This window comes from Phascolarctos cinereus, unplaced genomic scaffold (assembly GCF_003287225.1).
Source record: "Phascolarctos cinereus isolate Bilbo 61053 unplaced genomic scaffold, phaCin_HiC Scaffold_726;HRSCAF=1367, whole genome shotgun sequence".
NCBI classification, from domain to species: domain Eukaryota; kingdom Metazoa; phylum Chordata; class Mammalia; order Diprotodontia; family Phascolarctidae; genus Phascolarctos; species Phascolarctos cinereus.
Window position 1 is genome coordinate 302,191,698 of NW_027556098.1, and position 19,170 is coordinate 302,210,867.

The 19,170-nt window shown below is 34.9% G+C and overlaps 1 protein-coding gene across 1 annotated transcript in view; it reads right to left on the minus strand.

Annotated features, from left to right (window-relative positions):
• Window positions 1-19,170, minus strand: part of RDX (radixin) — a 92,223-nt gene that overhangs the window by 17,824 nt on the left and 55,229 nt on the right. Inside the window, exons 2-8 of the mRNA XM_020996104.2 lie at window positions 18,312-18,380; window positions 15,100-15,183; window positions 10,927-11,022; window positions 8,348-8,622; window positions 4,992-5,075; window positions 4,625-4,771; window positions 1,139-1,235 (exon numbers count right to left, since the gene is read on the minus strand). Of these exons, the coding sequence (XP_020851763.1) occupies window positions 1,139-1,235; window positions 4,625-4,771; window positions 4,992-5,075; window positions 8,348-8,622; window positions 10,927-11,022; window positions 15,100-15,183; window positions 18,312-18,323 (795 nt within the window). The 5' untranslated portion in view covers window positions 18,324-18,380. The remainder of the gene's footprint in view (window positions 1-1,138; window positions 1,236-4,624; window positions 4,772-4,991; window positions 5,076-8,347; window positions 8,623-10,926; window positions 11,023-15,099; window positions 15,184-18,311; window positions 18,381-19,170) is intronic.

Below are 19,170 nucleotides of genomic sequence, written 5' to 3' on the forward strand. Positions count from 1 at the left end.
AACCATCCTTGGCTTCTCCTCTCTCCCCCTCTCACCACTCTCCATCCCCATTATCAATTTCCAAGTCTCATTTATCCTCCTTTAACATCTTTCAAATCTGTGCACTCACAAAGCTTCAACCATAATTGATATTTTCATCACCTTTCATCTGGATTATTGCAATAGCTTCTTAATTGGTCTCATACTTCCGTCCTTCTCCAATCCACTTTTTTTTCAAGCTGCCAAAATGATATTACTAAAACGAAGATCTTATTATACTCCTCTGTTTAATATTTTAAGCCCTTTATAATCTGGCTCTCACCTACCTCTCCAGCTTTATTATATATCCTTCTTCTTCATGCACTCTAGTTAAACTGGCCTTCTTGCCATTCCTTACACATAACCGTGTTTGTAGTCCCTGTGCCTTTACAATGGCCATATTCCATGCCCACTTTTGAGAATCCCTAATTTCCTTCAAATTTTAGTTCAAGCTCTACCTTTCCTGATCCCCACAGTTGCCAACAGGGCTATCCTTTCTGCCTATAGACCTCATAACTAGCACAATTCTCTACGGCACACAGTAGGCACCTAATAAATGTCTATGATTGCTTTATTTAGTCTGATATACAAACTACTCAGCATGGCTTTGAAAGCCTTTCACAATCTGGCTTCCTATCTTTCCTGTCTTATTTCATATTACTCCCCTTCATTTGATGTATGCTCCAATAAAATTGGCTTCCAAGCTGTTCACTGTATACAACATTTCATCTCCCACCTCCACCCCCTTGCACAGGGTAATCCCTTAAGTCTAGAATGCGCACCCTACTCTTTTCCCCTGGTTTATACTCTCTACAGAGCATAGCTGAGATGCCATCTCTTCCACTAGCCCTTTCTTGATAGACCCAGGTGTAGCGTTCTCTCCATTATGAATTTTGTATTACTTTGGTCATATTGTCTGTTTTCTCATCTATGTACCTATTGTATCCTCAAAGTAAAATGGAAGCTCCTTAAGGGCTAAGTCTGCTCCATTTTTGTCTACATCTTACACATATAACCCCTCTCTCCCTACTTCCTAACATAGTGACTTACACATAGTAGGCATGAAACAATTCAGCATAAATGTAAAAGATACATAGGGAGGGACAAGATTTTTACTTACAGGCGCCTTCTTGTCAATCGGCTTTATGACAAATTTTTTGTCATTAAATGAAATATTTCTGATTTCACTCCAGGGAAAACCAATTTTAGGTGTCAATCTTTAAAATGAAAAGTAGACTTTTATCAAGGGGGCACATACAAAAACTGACATTTATCTGGTGCTTTAAGGTTTCCAAAATACTTTACATACATTATAGCAGTTCATGTTTCCATTAACCCACTAAGTAGGCAGTACAAGTACTATTACTCCCGATTTTTAAAGGTGAGGAAACTGAATCTCAGAGAGATCAGCTGACTTGCTCAAGGCATCAAAGTTTATAAAGTGATAGAATAGGAATTTGAACTTAATCCCATATGAAGTGTGAAATATAAGCACATATGCAGGTGAAATAACTGCACTAGTTATTACAGCCTGAATGGATAAATTTTGTAGCTCCAGACTTTTAGGATATCTTAATTGGCAGTAATACATATTAACATGCTACTGACATAGCTTGAATTTTTATGTTCATAAAGTAATTTCTGTAGTTGCAAAGAGATAGAAATAAAACACACACACACACACACACACACACACACACACACACACGTCCACTAATAAGGGAATGGCCAAACAAAGTCTAGTCATGAATATAACAGAATTTTAATGGTCTGTCAGAAATGATGATTATGAAGAATATAGAAAAGTACAAGATGCAAAATGAAGTAAGCAGAGCTATAACAACATTAAACAAAACAACAATTTAAATGGAAAGAGCAAAAACTGAAAAGAAATTGAATGCCATTACAAAAATCCAGCATGGTCCCAAAGAGATTGAGAAATTCACTTCCTTTCATTCAATGGAGAAGAAAAATACTCTATGTACTATCAGGCTCACCCAATGGATTAATCAGTTTTAGTAAACTAAATAAATGATATATCCCAGATCACACAACTAATAAGTGGCAGAGCCATAAATAGAACTCAAGGCATCTACCTCCTAAGTCATTGCTCTTTGCTCTATACTTTTAATTTTCTTCCATGTCTCCTGTTGCAAGACAGGGATAGGGACTAAACCTGCGAATTCACTGGAATAAGAAGCTCCCAGATGAGGAAAATCCCTCTATCAATGCAGGTTGCCACTTTCTGTACAACTTATGGCCTCAAAGAGTTACACAGAGAAAAGATTCTTAACTTGAGTTGACCAACATCCATGGGATCTGTGGATAGATTTCATGGTGGTCCATGAATTTGGATGGGGAAAAAAAGTACATCCTTATTTGAATATAATTGGTTTTCTTTGTAATCCAACATATTCTATTTTAGTCACTTAAAAGCGTTATTCTGAGAAAGAACACCATTCCCCTTAGGCTTCGACAGATTGGCAAAAGGGTTCATGACACACCAAAATGGTTAATAACTCCTGTCCTAAAATACTGAAAGGTTAAGTGATTTGCAGAAGGTCACAAAGCTAGTATGTGTCAAGAAGTAAAACTCAAATTTAGGACTTCCTGACTCTGAGACCACCTTTTTAACCATTACGTTCTGTGCGCTCGCTCTCTCTCTCTCTCTCTCTCTCTCTCTCTCTCTCTCTCAAACTTTATTATGATGTAGTATTGGAATAGCAACAGACCTATGATTTCACTGGTATAGGGAACTTTCAGATAAGTAAACTCATTCTACAATGCAGATGAAAACCTCTCAAATTTAAAGATTTAGAGATCAGTCTAGAGGACTAAGAATGTTAAATAACTTCCTCAAGATCACAAGTTGTTGTTTATCTTTCCTTTTTGAAGACCAAGGACATCATATTCCTATCCAAATTGGATTTAAGTGAGACAGAGTTGCAAAAGTCATCCACCTCACTCTCTTCCACAGTCACCAATGTCCAATGGCAAGACTTGGCGATGGCCTGGGATGCAGTGGACGACCTTGGCAACTCTGATGTCTGACCAAGCTCTAACTCTTCACAGGGCCTACTTCAGTCACCTTCATGGCCACTGGAACAAATTATTCTCATCAGCACATCTGCTGGGTTAGTCTTCTCATGCTTGGTGTAGACATCCCCCTAATGCACTAACAGGTTTGAAGCCCATTGGTTACCCCTCAACTTTGTTCAGACTGTCTGCAAAACTGGTTTACCAGATGTAGCCACTGGGCATGCTATAGCTTCTTGGAGTCATAGATGAGAATTGAGTGCCAGGTTAACACCAAAGGTAAATGAGCAGCTCTGAAAAGGAGCTTGGCACCCCAGAAGTGGCTAGTCCTCCTTGAACACCCCAACATTACATAGCCAATATATGTCAGAGCAGGACTTGAGCACAAGTCATCCTTGCTCTAAGGCTGGGTCTCTCTACCTATACAATGTGTGCCTAAATGTAATTTATTTTTAATGAAAAAACTAAATTACACACACACACACACACACACACACACACACATACATACACACACAATGGTTTGTATTTTATATATATAAAAATGTGCTTCTCTGCTACTGGTAGAAGTAGCAAGGAAACACTAATATACATATATATGTGTATTGTACAAAACACAGAAAATAAAAATGAAACTCAAAGTTGTATAATTATAATGGTCAAACTTGGCCCCTAAGAAGAGATAAAAAAGTGCACCTTTCTCCTCATCCCTTCAGGGGTGAGGAATTATGGGTGTAAAACATTACATATAAGGTCAAATATAAAAACAAGATGTCAATAAAAATACATCTTAAAATTACATATGTGTGTATGTATTTAAAAAAAAACCACTGGAATTAAAATTAAAACTTGGCTTATAGTCTTAGTCATGCCACTACTTAGCTGTGTAATCTTGTGTAAATCTATTTTGCTATCTTGGTTTTCTCTTAAAAAATGAGGAATCTACAGTAGATGACTGCCAGGTGTAACTCTTCTTTCTTCTTTGCTACTGAAGGTCCTTGGAGATGCCTTAAACTGATTTTATACCTTAAAAAAGTATGTCCTTTTAAAAAGACAGGGTTAGACTAATCTTTGGCCAGTCAATGGCTAATGGCTCTCTAATTGCATTAAGGACAGCTTAACACTTCATAAAAGGATAACAAAGTGAAAATGCTTCTTCCTTACTCCAAGGCTATTGTTCTATCTACTCTACTACCTAGCTGCCTATGTCCTCATATAGATGAGAAAATTTAATCCTAGGGAGCTTTAAATGACTTGTCCAATTTAATTTCAATGAACATTTATTAAGTGTGTACTATATTCAACTCTGCCCTAAAGTAATAGTGATGAATGAACATAAATGCTCGATTTATGGCAGTGAACTGAACAATCACATTTCATAAATACTCTGAAAAGAAGTCAAACCTGAAAACATAGGTTAAAAACATAGTAGGAGTGTAATGTAATTTTAGTGAGCCATCAACTAAACTTTAATCAAACTAAAGCAGCTAGCAAAATCATTTTTGAAATAAATGAGAAAGAAACAATTACTTATGATAAACATGACTAGTTTGGCATGCAATTTACTTACTTGTCATCATGTTCATAAATGTTCAGACCCAAAGCATCAACACCTAGCCATAATTCAGTTCCTTTTTTATTCTTTATTTCAAAATAGTTGACACCATACATTTCCAGATCTTGTGCAATCTTCAAATATTCCATCATTGAATCTTCCCTGTTGAGATAATGCTAAATTATAACAGACTTACTCAGGGCAAATTGAACATACAGTAGCAAGATAAAAATGAAAAATTCACTTTGTTGCTAAAATTTAGGATATAATTTTTAAAAATTTAAACAAATTATACCTTCTGAAGAACTGATGCAATAACAAATTTCATAAAACCAAAAAAACTTTAAAAATTGGGGAAAACAAATTTTCAAAATTGAAGTACCTTAACATCCCTCTGTGCTCTTCATGCCAGTTTTGTATTCTTTCTTCCCACTGTTCTTTTGTCAGTTTGTGCTGTTCCAACACTCTATTAAGAAAAAAAAAATCTATGAAAGCTTATATAACTTAACACATCTAAAATCATTCAACTACTATGAATTTATGTTCATATATTCTTTAAAGATATTATCAGAGGTAGTTTATTGTGACCCTCTCCCACTTTCTACCATTTTACATATTAATAAATTGAACAACCAAAAAAAAAACATACATTCTTCCCTATCAGTATAAAAAAAAAAGTGAAACAGTATACACTCAAATTCACTACTCCTGAGTCCCAGTTCTCTTCTTAGATTACTGAACCACATATGCTTCCAAACTTGTTACATTAAATTATCATAGTTCATTAGTTTCTAATTAAAATATTCATGTACAAACACCACGATTTACGTCTATTTGGAAAAAGTGGGTAAATGATAGTAATTTCTCAAAAAAAAAGTTGTATTTATTTGGTGACTCCCATTTCCTACACCACTGTTAGCAAATGCAGTAGAATTTTAAATTGCAAGGTAGAAGACATTTTAGAAAATTCCTAGTCTTCTGGGAAACATATATGAACTTAGAGAAAAATATTCTGTTCTCAAGGAAAGTGCTCATAAACTTAGAGCTACCTTTTTAAAAGAGGTTATAGGAACATCAGTTAGACCAAAACATTGCTCCTCTTTTTACATGGATTCAGGATAGACTCATCCCCTTCCATTAAACCTCTTATGTTGAACCATCAAATCCTACTCCCCCAGTTATTTGTTGTTGAATTTGGGGGCTTACAGGGTTTGTATAACACCACTATGACCTTCCAAAGTATGACTTTGGGTTTCCGACTTCTTCCTGAAGCACACTAACTCTGAAGTTAGAGCTTGAGTAAAATTGTTGTTGAGTCATTTCAGTCTCGTCTAACTTTCCGTGACCTCATTTGGGGTTTTCTTAGCAAAGAGACTGGAATGGTTTGCCATTTCCTTCTCCAGATCATTTTACAGATGAGGAAACTGAGGCAAACAGGGTTAAGCAACTTGCCCAGGGCCCCATAGCTACTAAGTGTCTGAGGCTATATTTGAACTCAGGTTCTCCTGACTCCAGGGCCTGTACTCTCCACTGCGCCACCTATCTGCCCTTGAATAAAATAGGCTCTCATTAATATATGCATTTTGGTTTATGCTTTAAGATTCGTGTTCATTGTTTATACTATAAAATATTACTAAATTTCAAATTTATCAACTTTGTTGCACATAAAACAGAATAACTGCCCACAAATGCTGACATAGTAAATGATTTACAATTACAAAATGCTTTACATTTATGATGTCATCTGAGCCTCCATAATAACATTGAAAAGTTAATAATAAAGATCAAGGAAACTAATGTTCATAGACATTGAATGACTTGCCTTATTTTCAAGAAAATTAACATTTAATGAGACAGTGGATAAAGTGCTGCATCTGGAGTCCAGAAGACTTGAACTCAATTCTTTTAACTCCAAATCCAATGCATTGCCAACTATAACACTTACCTGTACTTCAGATACAACTAGTAAAGAAAAATTCAGTTTGTTGAATAGAAGTTATTTTGAAATGTTCTATTTTCCAAATTTATTTTCAACTTAAACAAGAGAACTGAATGAGTCTTTCACTGTTGACAATGAGCTACCTGATGCCTATAACTTCGATTTAGGCATACTGTCAAAAGAAAAGTAATGGATTTATTATAGAACAAAAATTCCAAACCTAGTTCCCCATCTCTAACAAAATTTATTCTTCCATGAAAAAACAAATCATGACCAGATCCACACTGACAGATAAAGTGACAGTGATATCTTATCTCCACTGGGCTAATTTTAGAAAGAATAATACTATATTACACATGACCCCAGCACTTCTATGCTTAATTGATACAATATGACTAGCATTTAATTATACAATCTCTGTATTGGTTTTTCTTCCATTTGCTCATTACAGCATAGCAAAGAGAGTTCTGGACTTGAAGTCAGAAGAATCCTGGGTTCAAATACTTCTCCTGACACTATGGTATAATCATAACCTCCATGAGCCTAGGTTTTGTCATCTGTTAGGCTGCTGTACACTGAGACTGTCTTAAACATCTTCACATATTTTTCTCATTTATGATCTCAGATTTCATATTTTCTCAACTATGTGTCTCAATGTTTCCATATTATTTCATTAATGCATTCTTTAATTGTTTCCATGAAAATAATAATCTGTCCCTCACTTATCAAGCTATCACCTTCTGAAATCTTCCATCACAATCTAATTCTTCTTATATAAATGCACTATATGAGACAGAAAAATCAATAAGAAATTATATTAAAACTCATGGAAAAAAGCAATATTCTCATAAATGATATTTTTCTACCTCTATAGTAGCCCATGGGGAGGAGGACTCATCTTTGCCTATATGTTCTCAATATAGATAATCAAAAAATCATGTTCAAGATGAGGTTTATATGTTTCTTAAAATGGCAGGCAATTAATAAAATTAGTTTTCAGAAGAAGAATAAGTAATTTTCATTATCTATAACACTGTACAATGAATGAAAGGAACACCTAAGGTTCCTTGACCACAGTACTAATGTTGGAATGGATTTAGGAAGTTTTCAATTGAGTCACAGAGAACAGTAATTAAATTTCTGGCCAAGCTTCACAATATAATTCTTAATAACATCTTCTGATACTTGCAGCAGAGATCATTCCTAAAATTATGGCCTAAAAATCTCCAGTGACAGTTTTTGATTCACTTATAGATATAAAATTATCTCTTTAAAATAGAAATTAAAATATTTCCACAGAAGATACAAAGATTAGTAATTGTTATTATGAAGAATACTTACTAAGCACCTCTCTGCATGTGGTCAGATCTATACTAAACAACAGCATTTCCAAGTCCCCCACTTAAGCACCAAAATTTTCCATCTAGTGCTGCCAGATTATTATTTATAAAATCCAGTTGTGAAAAACCACACTGGTTACTAAGTAATTACTGTATAGACTGTCTTACTCCAAAACAGCAATCAAATCATGATTTTAGTTAAAATTTAAAACATGAAAAACTTTATTTACCAACTTTGGAAGCCTTTTAGAAATGACAGCATAAAGGCATCTGTCAACAATGTACACAATGTCCATAACAATGCAAATGGAAAGAAAATAAATGAAAACCACTGAAACAAAATGCTACATAATTATGATGAACCATGGTCCTTAGGTATATTTGAAAATGAAGGTGAGATAAAAAACAAAAGACATTAACAACAATTAAGAATACAATAAAAAAGTATTTTTCACTTACCGTTGAGGTAGTAGTCTGTCATTAGCCAGGTAGCCTGGTTTATGAATTTCCTTATTATGATCTCCATATTTAGATTGGACAGCATAGGAAGCCAAAAGAACAGCAGTTTCAGGGGGGCAATATATTTCATCATTTAAGATTGCTTCTTTAACTTGTAAGAAGAAAAGTCTCTGTGTTATTTCTTGAATTAGTTCTTCAGACACATCTTCAGGAAAGAATTTAGCTCGAAATTTGAACTGCAGAGGATTTTCTTTCCTTACATCTTGCTGTGTTACCTTAAATAGTAGTTTTGAATATTATCAATAGCAGAAATCTTACACTATGATCTAAACCTCTATTTAAGTATATCTAAGGGGAAAGAATTCTGAAACAGCATAGAATTCTGATTCTATGTGTAGTTCCAAGTATTGCTCTAAAGTAGCCTTAACTAAATACAACTTAATTTAATAATCTTTTGGTCAACTTATCTTAAAGATTCATTTATTTCTGGTCAAAATCTTTAATCCTACTCACTTTAAAATTTCATTTAATTTAAAATCTCTTTTAAAAGACCACATTTTGGCATATAGTTTTTAGTGAGTTGGATATATAACTTTTACTTACTTTTTTCTCTTTCTAGTATGCAATGTTGATGACTAAATCAAGTTTGAAAAAAAATTAACAGCATATTCACTTAAGCAAAGTTGACTATCCTTAAAAAAAAAAACTTCAAGAGAGTGATTTTAAAACAACTACTTATAACAATTTACTCCAAATATAGGTTTCAATCCCTAAAATAACTTCTTTAAATGGAGAAAAAAACATATTGCTGTACAATGAAAAATAATTTCCCCAATTACTATATGAAAAATATGCATTTAGATATTCTGATTATACTCCCTACATAAATAACTACCCAAATTTATATTAGTTCCATTCTGGTCCTGAATTTCCAACTGCCTCCTAGACACAACCATTTCAATCCAAAACTGAACTCATCATCGAATTACCATGTCCAACATGCCTATCCTCTCAACTTACCTACTTCTGTTTACAGTAGCATGGCTCCTTCTAAATACTCAGGCTGGATATCTTGGAATCCTTTTAAACTCCCTCCTCATACCCTTTGTCTAATCAGTTGTTGAATCATGTGAATTATATCTCAATAACATCTCTTGAATCCAACCCCTTCTACTCATATTGCCACAATGCCTGACACTGACACTCATCATACTTTTTCCACATCCCTGAATTCTTCTCTCCCTTCAAGGCCCAGCACAGGTAAAAATTCCTTCATGAAGAAAACAAACCTAATAGTCTCAGCTAAAATTGATTTCTCCTTCCTCAAATTCTACTAGAATACACTGTTCAGAGCTCTCCCTTGCCTTTACCACATTATACCTGCATCTTATTTTTCCATTAGATAACAAGCCACAGGAGGATCAAGACTATAGTATATACATATGATATTTTGCGTCTTGGTAACTTCAGAAGCAAAAAATAGTGCCTTGCACACATGAACTAAATGGAACTGTGAAATGCAGTTGCTATGTCAGTTAATTTCCTACACAAGAGATTTAGAAGGGAAGTGAAATATAGGGAAATGACTATGACACTTTAAAAAATATATAAACAAAAGGCCTTAAATAAATTTAAGATAAACTTGCAAACATAGCCAACCCTAGTTAAACATAAAACATGGAGACATTAAAAAGGAAAAAAAGCAGAATTCTAGAAAAATATGCAAACCAATCAGTGATTTGACTGTCTGCCCATCTTACAAATTCCTAACCACTTTTCTCTCTTATGTTATTATTGGCAATACTGTTAATTTGCCAAGCAAAGCTCAAATGCTTCTCCTAAATAAATGGATCAGACCTTCCTTTAAAATAATGAACTGAACAATGAATGTCAGAGAATTTAGGAAGAAGCAGGGAATTGCAATTGCAGTCCAAAGATGATTTATCCTGGTATTAGAGGAGCTCCCTAAAGTTCAAGACCTGCCTCTGACATTTACCAGCTGTGTGACCCTGGGCCACTCACTTAACCTCTGTTTCTCTAAGTTTCCTCAACTGTAAAATGGTAATAATAATAGCATTCACCCCCTGAGATAGTATTTGTAAAGCACTTAGCACAGCGCCTGTTACTTAGTAGCCACTATGTAAATGCTTTTCCTTTCCCCCATAGCACAATTATAAGTAATATTTATTTAGGTTTTAGACAAGTTTGGGAGGGACAAATGTACAGCTTATATGCAGACAATAAACTAGTATACCTACACAGATGCTGTTATGACAAAATACTGACAGTAAACATATAACAGCTAGCATTTATATGGTCCTTTAAAGTCTGCCAAGCACTTTATATATGTTATCTAATTTGAATACCATGACAACCCTGTGAAGCAGATGCTATTATTCAATTCATTTTATACATGAGAAAAATAAGGTTGAAGAGATGATAAATGACTCGACTAAGGTAACACAGCTAGAAGGTTCTGAGGCAGGATTCAAAACAAGTCCTCCTGACTCTAAGTATGGCACTCTAGGCACTATACTTAGCTGCCTCTATAATGATCATAATCATTGCATATAATTTACCTTTTTATTTAGCTTAAGCCAAGTTGAATAGCCTTTACTATCTACATATTGCAGCCCAAAAAACCAGACTTCACGCAGGCCAACTGTTTTCACCACCTTAAAAAAAACAGAGAAACAGATCAGTGTTAGTTGATTATTCACAGTGGATCCACATCACATTTTACTATGAGGGTTCCATCTTTAAAAATGTACATCACAATGTTCAAAATAGCAGTGAATATAATTGCTAAGGAAACTGTGATTTATTGTGTCAAATTTTGTTCTGCTTCCTGCAGTGCTTTGGAAAAAACCCTCCTGGTATCCTCCTTTCCTCAGGCCTCCAAGACCTTCAGAAACTGCTTGAGGAAGGCTAAATGGATATACATGTGCTTGAATTTAAGAATATTTACTATACAACAAACTTTCGAAAAGATAAGAAAGTAGTAAAGGCCTTAAACACAGTTCAAAAATATCCTATGCTTTGCAAAAGAATTCATATATACATTCTGGTTAAGACTGAGTTTTTATGATATATTTAAAAGGTAAGGTACATAATATAACCCACACCTCCAAGCCACAAGTCATATGTTGAAGCACATTTTACAACCAAATCTATTGCCAATGAGCATCCCAGTGTGTGGTGGCAGTTATTTCAGAGATAGAGTTCTTCCCCCTCATTTTATTTTATATTTAGTAAGCTGTTTAATATGTGATTGATAAGTAGAATATAAGCTCCCTGAGGGCATGAACTGTTTTTCACTTTTCTTTTTGTATCACCATTGCCTTGCACATAGTAGGCACTTATGCTTTATGCTGGATTGAATAGAGCAAAGTTTTATGAATCAATCAACCAACAAGTATTTCTTAAGCTCCTATAATATGCCAAGCACTGTGCTAGGTACAGAAAAAATAAATACAATAAATGAAACAATCCCATCAGAAGTAACAAGGACATTCCTAAATATATATCAAATAAATATAAAGAGCCTAAATACAAATTAACAAAAGGTAGTAATTGAGAAAAAAGGCTGTAGCAGCTGAGGTTTCACAGAGAAAGTAGTACTTCAGCTTTATCTTCAGGGGAAAAAAAAGATTCTTGGAGGCAGAAGGAGAAGATACATTCCAGGCATAGGGTATAGCCAGTGCAAAGGCACACAAACAGGTGTTGTGCATGTGGAAGAAACGGAGAAAAATGTGCAGTATGTCTGGAAACACAGACTGGGGCCAGGTTTGTAGAGCTTTGAATGCTAAATAATGGAATTTACATTTGATTTTAAGGCAACATGATAACACTTGAGTTTAATTGGGGAGAGGGGTGTCAAATTGTGCTTAAGGAAAATCTTTAAGATATGTAGGGTGAGGGAGAGTAAGGAGCCCAGGATAATACAAGGATTACAAGCCGGCGATACTGTTAAGAATAACAGTGCTATCAACAGAAATAGGCAAGTTTTGAATAGGGGTGGGTTTTGGAATAATGATAAGTTATGTTTTGGACTAAGTTTCAGATTGCTCCAGGACCTTCAGTGTGAAATGTCCAAAAGGTAATTGATGATATGAGATGGAAGCTCAGGTGAAAGACTGGAACTGGATATTGTAGATTTGGGAGTCAGAAGTTTAAGAATAAGTATTAAATGAAAAGGAAGTGATGTGTTCACTGAGAGGGTATATATAGAGAAAAGTAGAGGGCCTAGGATGGAACCTTGGGGAACATTTACAGTTAGGTGTGATAATATGGATGAAGAACCACCAAAGAAGAGTAAGAGAAGGAACAGTTAGGCAGATAAGAGGAGAACCAGGAACCAGTAATGTCACAAAAGCCCAGAGAAAAAATCCAGGAGGAGAGGGTGATCAACAATGTTTAATGTAGCAGAGAGGCCAAGAAGCATGCAGTCTTTAAAAAAAAAATCAGATTTGTTAAATAGGAGATTGAAGGAAGCAGTTTTAGTTGAATGACAGGTAGGGACCACAGTGCAAAGAGACAAAGAGTGAGAACAAAGAAGTACAGGCAGAGATTGCAGACACTTTTTTCTGAGTTCATCAAAGAAAAGGAAAAGAGGTATAAGACAACAGCTTGAAGGAATGGTAGGGTCTAGTAAAGATTTTTTTAAAGGAAGAGAGATACTTGGGCACATCTAAAGTCAGTTGAGAAAAAAACAGTAAATAAGAGACTGAAGATTAGAGAGAATAAAGTTACAATATGCTGGAGAAAACACAAGGGCAAGAGATCAGGTGAACCTGTAGAGAGGTTGGCCTTAACAAAAAGAAAGGTCACCTTATTCTGAGAGGCTAAGAAAAGTCACAGACATGGGGGGATGACATAAGGAGGTTTGAAAAGAAGAGGAGGGGGAACATCTGTGAAGTGCTTTACAAACTTTAAGAAAGAGGTACTGTAACAATGGTTGCTCAATGAGGCAGTTAAGTGTCACAGTGTATAGAGTGCTAGACTTGGAGTCAGGAAGACCAAAGTTTGAATCCTGCCTCAGATACTTACTAGTTGTGTGACCACTGACAAGGCACTTAAACTCATCTGTAAAATGGGGATAATAATAGCGTCTACCTCCCAGGTTGTCATGAGGCTCAAATGAGATAACATGTAAAGTGCTTTGAAACTTAAAGTACTGCATAAATGATAAATATTATAATTATTATTCTAATTTTCTCAGTATAATAGGAACTAGGTCTTCAGTTGAGACAGGGTTTGAAGAGAGAAAGAAAATATTTAGAAAAGCTTTTATGGAGAGTATGACAGAGAACTGAGGAAAAAAAATAAAAAATAAAAAATAGAAGGTTTGCCTTGTTGCAGTGAAGGCCTAGTTGAGGATGAATAATATTAATTTATAATGTACCTCATCAGCAGGGTCTTCCTGTACGTGTATGACTTTCTCCTCTGTTCAGCAGTACATGAGTAGGAACTGAGGACTCAGAGAGTAGGAGTAATCTATGGCTAAGTTTTGGCAAAAAATGAGTGGTGATAAGACAAAGAGGCAAGAAAAGACAGCAGTGCTGAGATGAAGTGACTAACTATAGGGTCAAGAATAGAGACAGAAAGAAGTGAAATCAGATCAGAGATAATGGTCTGAGAAAGCACTGAAAGTTAGAGGACTTGGTAGTTTCAATAAAGACAAAGAATGGGTTTAGAAAAGGTGCAGCATATGGAGAAATAGAATGATAATAGCCAGATAGAGGAACAGCAGAGTTTTAAACTGGGCAAATGTAAGATATCTGAGTAATGGTGATCCAGTATGTGAACATGTGTGGTTGAGGTAGAATGGAAGAATAGATGATGAGAATTATGGAGACTGAGAAACTGAACAGTTAGGGAGAGTCAGAGAATATAAGAGCAGGAGTTGGGAAAGAGAGGAAGACAGTAAATTAGATACTGAACTCCTTGAGAAAGAATTGCAAATGACCTCAGGACCAATATAGGATAACCACCATTATCTGGATTGGATGGAAGATTGGGATACTGCAAACTTCAAAAGAAAATAGCTTGTTGAATGATGTTGTCCATGAGAGATAAGGAAGGAAAAAAGCATTTATTAAGCACGCTATAAGCCAGACAATGTACTAAGCACTCTACATATATTATCTCATTTGATCCTTACAACAACCATGACAGATAGGCTCTTATTATCCCCATTTTACAGCTGAGGAAACTAAGGTTAAATGACTTGTCCAGGGTCACAAAGTTAGTGTCTGAGACTGGATCTGAATTCAAGTCTTCCTGACTCTAAGCTCAGCACTCTATGCACTACACTATTTAGATGCCTCAAAGTAAAGGTACTGCACCTGTACTAATATAGTACCAAAAGCAGTAACAAAATATAGTGATAATATAGTAACAAGAACAAATATAGCACAAAAAAGCAGAAAATCACAAAGTATAATTAATAGCATTTCATTTTTTGTGGTATCCAATCTACATAAGGAACTCAATAAACATTCTTTGAATTTCATTTTGTGAATGTGTACTGCCCTACATAAATAAGATGAAAAAAAGAATAAAAGAAGGCCTGTTCCAGTGATCAGTAATTAAAAATGTTAATGTTAGCAAAAAAAATACATATACCATACAAATAATATTATTAGTGATGAGTATAAAATGAGAAGACGGAAAATAGTACCTAAAAGCACCTGATATAATTCATTAAAAGCCACATGGTGAAAATAAATGTACATGGGCAATAAATTTACCTGGTCAAATAACTGTTTTCCAGTTGTATTGGGCTGGATAGCAAATTCCAGCTCTGCATCCATAGTAGTCACTCTTACATTGATCTGCAATAAAAAAAAAAGTAAGCAAAATGAAAAAGCATTTTTATTCAATACTGGGCTAAATAAGTACCTTTATCTTTTATAAAGCTATTCATATGACAAACTTTTATAACTGGCGAAGAACTGTTAAACAATATGCAACTAAATTACAATCCCTCTATTATCATGTAGGCTCCCTACCTAAAAAAGCTTATCTTGCATATTTTAGTATCTCCCCAAAGGCTTAATACAGAACACTGCAAACTGGCACATAATAATCTCTGTGAGATTAGTTTTAATTCTTTACTCTCTCAGAGATATAGTTTCTCAAAAGTCTTAGTGCAGTTTTAATCTTCAATAACTTCAGAAGTATAATGCTACAAACTTACAACATTAAAATTCTTTTATACTCATTTTGTTTTGCCTGCCTCAAGTCTCTCCCCCACTCCAATTTATCCTTCATTTAGCCATTAAAGTAATTTTTCTAAAGCGTAGGCCTGACCAGGTCAACTCCCTTACTCAAGAACTAACTCCCAGGATCAAATACAAAATTGTCTGTTTGGTGTTCAAAGCCCCTTCTAAGCTAGGACTCTTTCTTCCCCCCCACACACCTTTTTGCTCTTCTTACACCTTATTCTAACACATATTCTTTAATCCAGTGACACAGGTCTCCTGGCTTTTCCATTAAAAGACACTCCTATGTCTCTGCTCCAGACATTTTCTCAGACTGCCCCTATGTCTGGACTGTTCTCCCTCTTTATCTCTGCTTACTCCCTTCCCTGGATTCCTTTAAAGGTGAAATTCTATCTTCTACATGAAGGCTTTCCCAACCTCTCAATTATAATGCCTTCTTTCTGTTATTTATTTCCTATTTATCCTGTATATATCTTGTTCATACATATATGTTTGCTTGTTCTTCCCCTTCTTTTCACTCTCCCACTCCTGTTCCCTATTAGAGTATGACTGAAGGTAGGGATTGTCTTTGTGTCTTTTTGTATCTTTATTACTTACCACAAGGCTTGGCACGTAGTAGGGGCTTAATAAATGTTTATTGACTGGGCTAGGACTCGGGATACAAAGATAAAGCATAAAAAGTAGTACTTAGTCTCAAGGACCTCATATTTTATTAAGGAAATAGTATGTACATAGGTAAGTAAATACAAGGTAATTTGAGGGGAAAGACTATTAACCAACTACAGAATTCAGGGAAGGCTTTGAACAGAAACTCAGCCTTGAAGGAAATTAAGAACTCTAGGAGGGAGGGTGAAGAGGGAGAAAATGTACTCCAGGAACAGCAACAGCCTTTGTGTACAAAGGCTTAGAGCATCCATTTTGGGGAGCAGTGAGCAGGTTGTGCAGAGTGCATTAAAGGGACTGATATGAAATAAGTCTAGAAAGGTAGGAAGGAGCCAGATGCTCTGGAGATAGGATCAGCAAGACCTGCCAACTAACTGGATGATGAACTTCATTTTAAGTGTATTGAGATTAAGACGTCAATGGAATATCAAGGTATAGGTGAATAGGCAGCTGCTGAAGATGGAATGGAATTCAGCAGAGGTATTAAAGTTTGGATCCATAAATCCCAATTTACAAAAATACTCATTAAATGGCCATTTGCACTACAACATAATTCTTTATAGAGACACCATTGTATAACATAAAGAAGTTGGATCTGAAGTCATAAGATTTAGATTTGAATCCTACCTCCAAAACTTACATGATATGAACATGAAAAATCACTTAATCTCTCCGGGATAAAAGATAAGAAACCCTCAGTTTCTCCATATGGAAAATTAAGATAATAATACTGCTAATACCTATGCACTTTATCAGGTTATTCTGAGGGTCAAATTCATATAAAACTATGGAAGGGAGGGAAGGGAGTGCAAGAAAATTTAAAACTCAAAAGCTTATGGAAGTGAATGTTGAAAACTAAAAATAAATTATATATATAAAACTCTTTTTTAAAAGAGGCATATTTTCTTGGGATTAAAAACTGAAGAGGCTAAAGGATAAGTGAAATATCCTAAAAAGGGTAAAATAATGTGGATTCTTGTATCATCCCTATCATTAAGTTGTTGCCACCAGTCAAGTTAAGCTTTGTAATCAAATAGGTGGGGAACCAACTGCAGAATATAAGTGCTTTGAGGACAGGGATGGTTTTTTATTTTTGTCTTTTTTTAATCACCATAGCCTAACACATTGCTTTGTATATAACAGACACTTAAAAATTACTTGCTGACTAACTAATGAACTGAATTCATACAGTATAATTTCACATAAAAATCTCATGGGTGGTTGATAGAATGCTGGACCTCAGGAAGACTTGAATTCAAATCTGGCCTCAGACACTAACTGTGTGATCCTGAGCAAGTCATTTAACCTCTGTCTGCCTCAGTTCCCACATCTGGAAAATAGGGATAACAACAGCATCCACTTGCCAGGCTTGTTATAAGGATAAATTAAGAATATTTATAAAGCACTTTGCAAATCATAAAGCACTATATAAATGCTAGCTATTATTCATCATCATCATCATCATCATCACCATCATCATCATTATTGAGCTAGATGAGACATTAAAGACCATTTGGGGTTGGAGAGGATAAATGACTTTTAACACATATAGCAAAACTAAGATTCAAACCAAGGACTTAATTCAATACTCTTTCTACAACATTTTCCTCTTTTAAAGTTTTGTAAAAATAATTTTGGAGGGAAAGCAGCTTGGGTAAGACAACATATTAAATATTTTTTTTTCTTTAAAAATGAAATCATCTAGGGGCAGCTAGGTGATGCAGTGGATAGAGCACCAGCCCTGAAGTCAGGAGGACCTGAGTTCAATTCTGGCCTCAGACCAAACACTTGACACTAGCTGTGTGACCCTGGGCAAGTCACTTAACCCCAACTGCCTTAAAAAAAATTATAAAAAAAAATTAAATCAAATAAACACTCAAACTGATAACTCACAACAGGTTTCTTTCTAAGGTCTCCCAAATATAATCAAAGTGAATTATGTAACTATATTCAAATTTTCTTAATTCATGACATCTGATAAGATCTTGGGCAATGATGGAAATGCAATATTTACTTCCATTGGAGAAACCTACTAGAATCGATTTAAGTCAAAAGAGATTAACTGATACACTTACTGGTTTCGGCATTTTTACTTCTCTTTGTATCTTCTTCTTGTCCTTAGTAGTTCTCCAAGTTCAATGGATCTGTTAAGTAAAAATAGAAACATATTGATAATAACTTCCTAAACAAGCATCAGTGCTAGAGAATGCAGATACCCAACAGGTTTTTAACCCTGCTGCAGCTCAAAACTTCCAATTTAAGTGATCCAACAGCCTCAGCCTCCCCAGTAGCAGAGACTACAGATGGGCACTACCATGCCCAGCCCTTATATGATTTTATCCCTTAGTTTTTGCCTTTCTTTGTATCCCCAGAGCTTCGCACAGTGTCAGACACATTCTAAGTACTTAATAAATGTTTGATGACTGAATAACTTAAAGGAATTCAGAAAGTAATTCTTCTGTCAAATAATATTTTCTCCTTAATTTATCAGTTTTTAAAATCCAGATTTTTTTAAACCAGGTTTTCCTACAAGATATACATCTGCATTAATCAAGAAAGGTTTTTTTTTAAAGGCTGCAAACTGAGCACCTGCTTTTACTGTGTAGCTCAAAATTTTAAATTCCTTTATACACACTTATAAGTAGTTTATCTATGTTCCATCGTACTCTGTGCACAAAATTATATATATATATATATAGTAAATATATAGTAAATAATTCTTGGATCAATCATTTGGTTTATCATAAAGCAAGGTTTGACCAAAAATAAACAAGCAAACAAGCAGATAGACCTTCAACTTCCTCTTGTATCTTTAAGTTATACGCTTTTCCCCCCCTTTTCACTTTCACAACCTTTCTTCAAATAAATGTTTCCCATTCTCCATCCACTGGGCAATTTTAATCTCATTTTAAAAATTCTGAACTTAAAAATCAA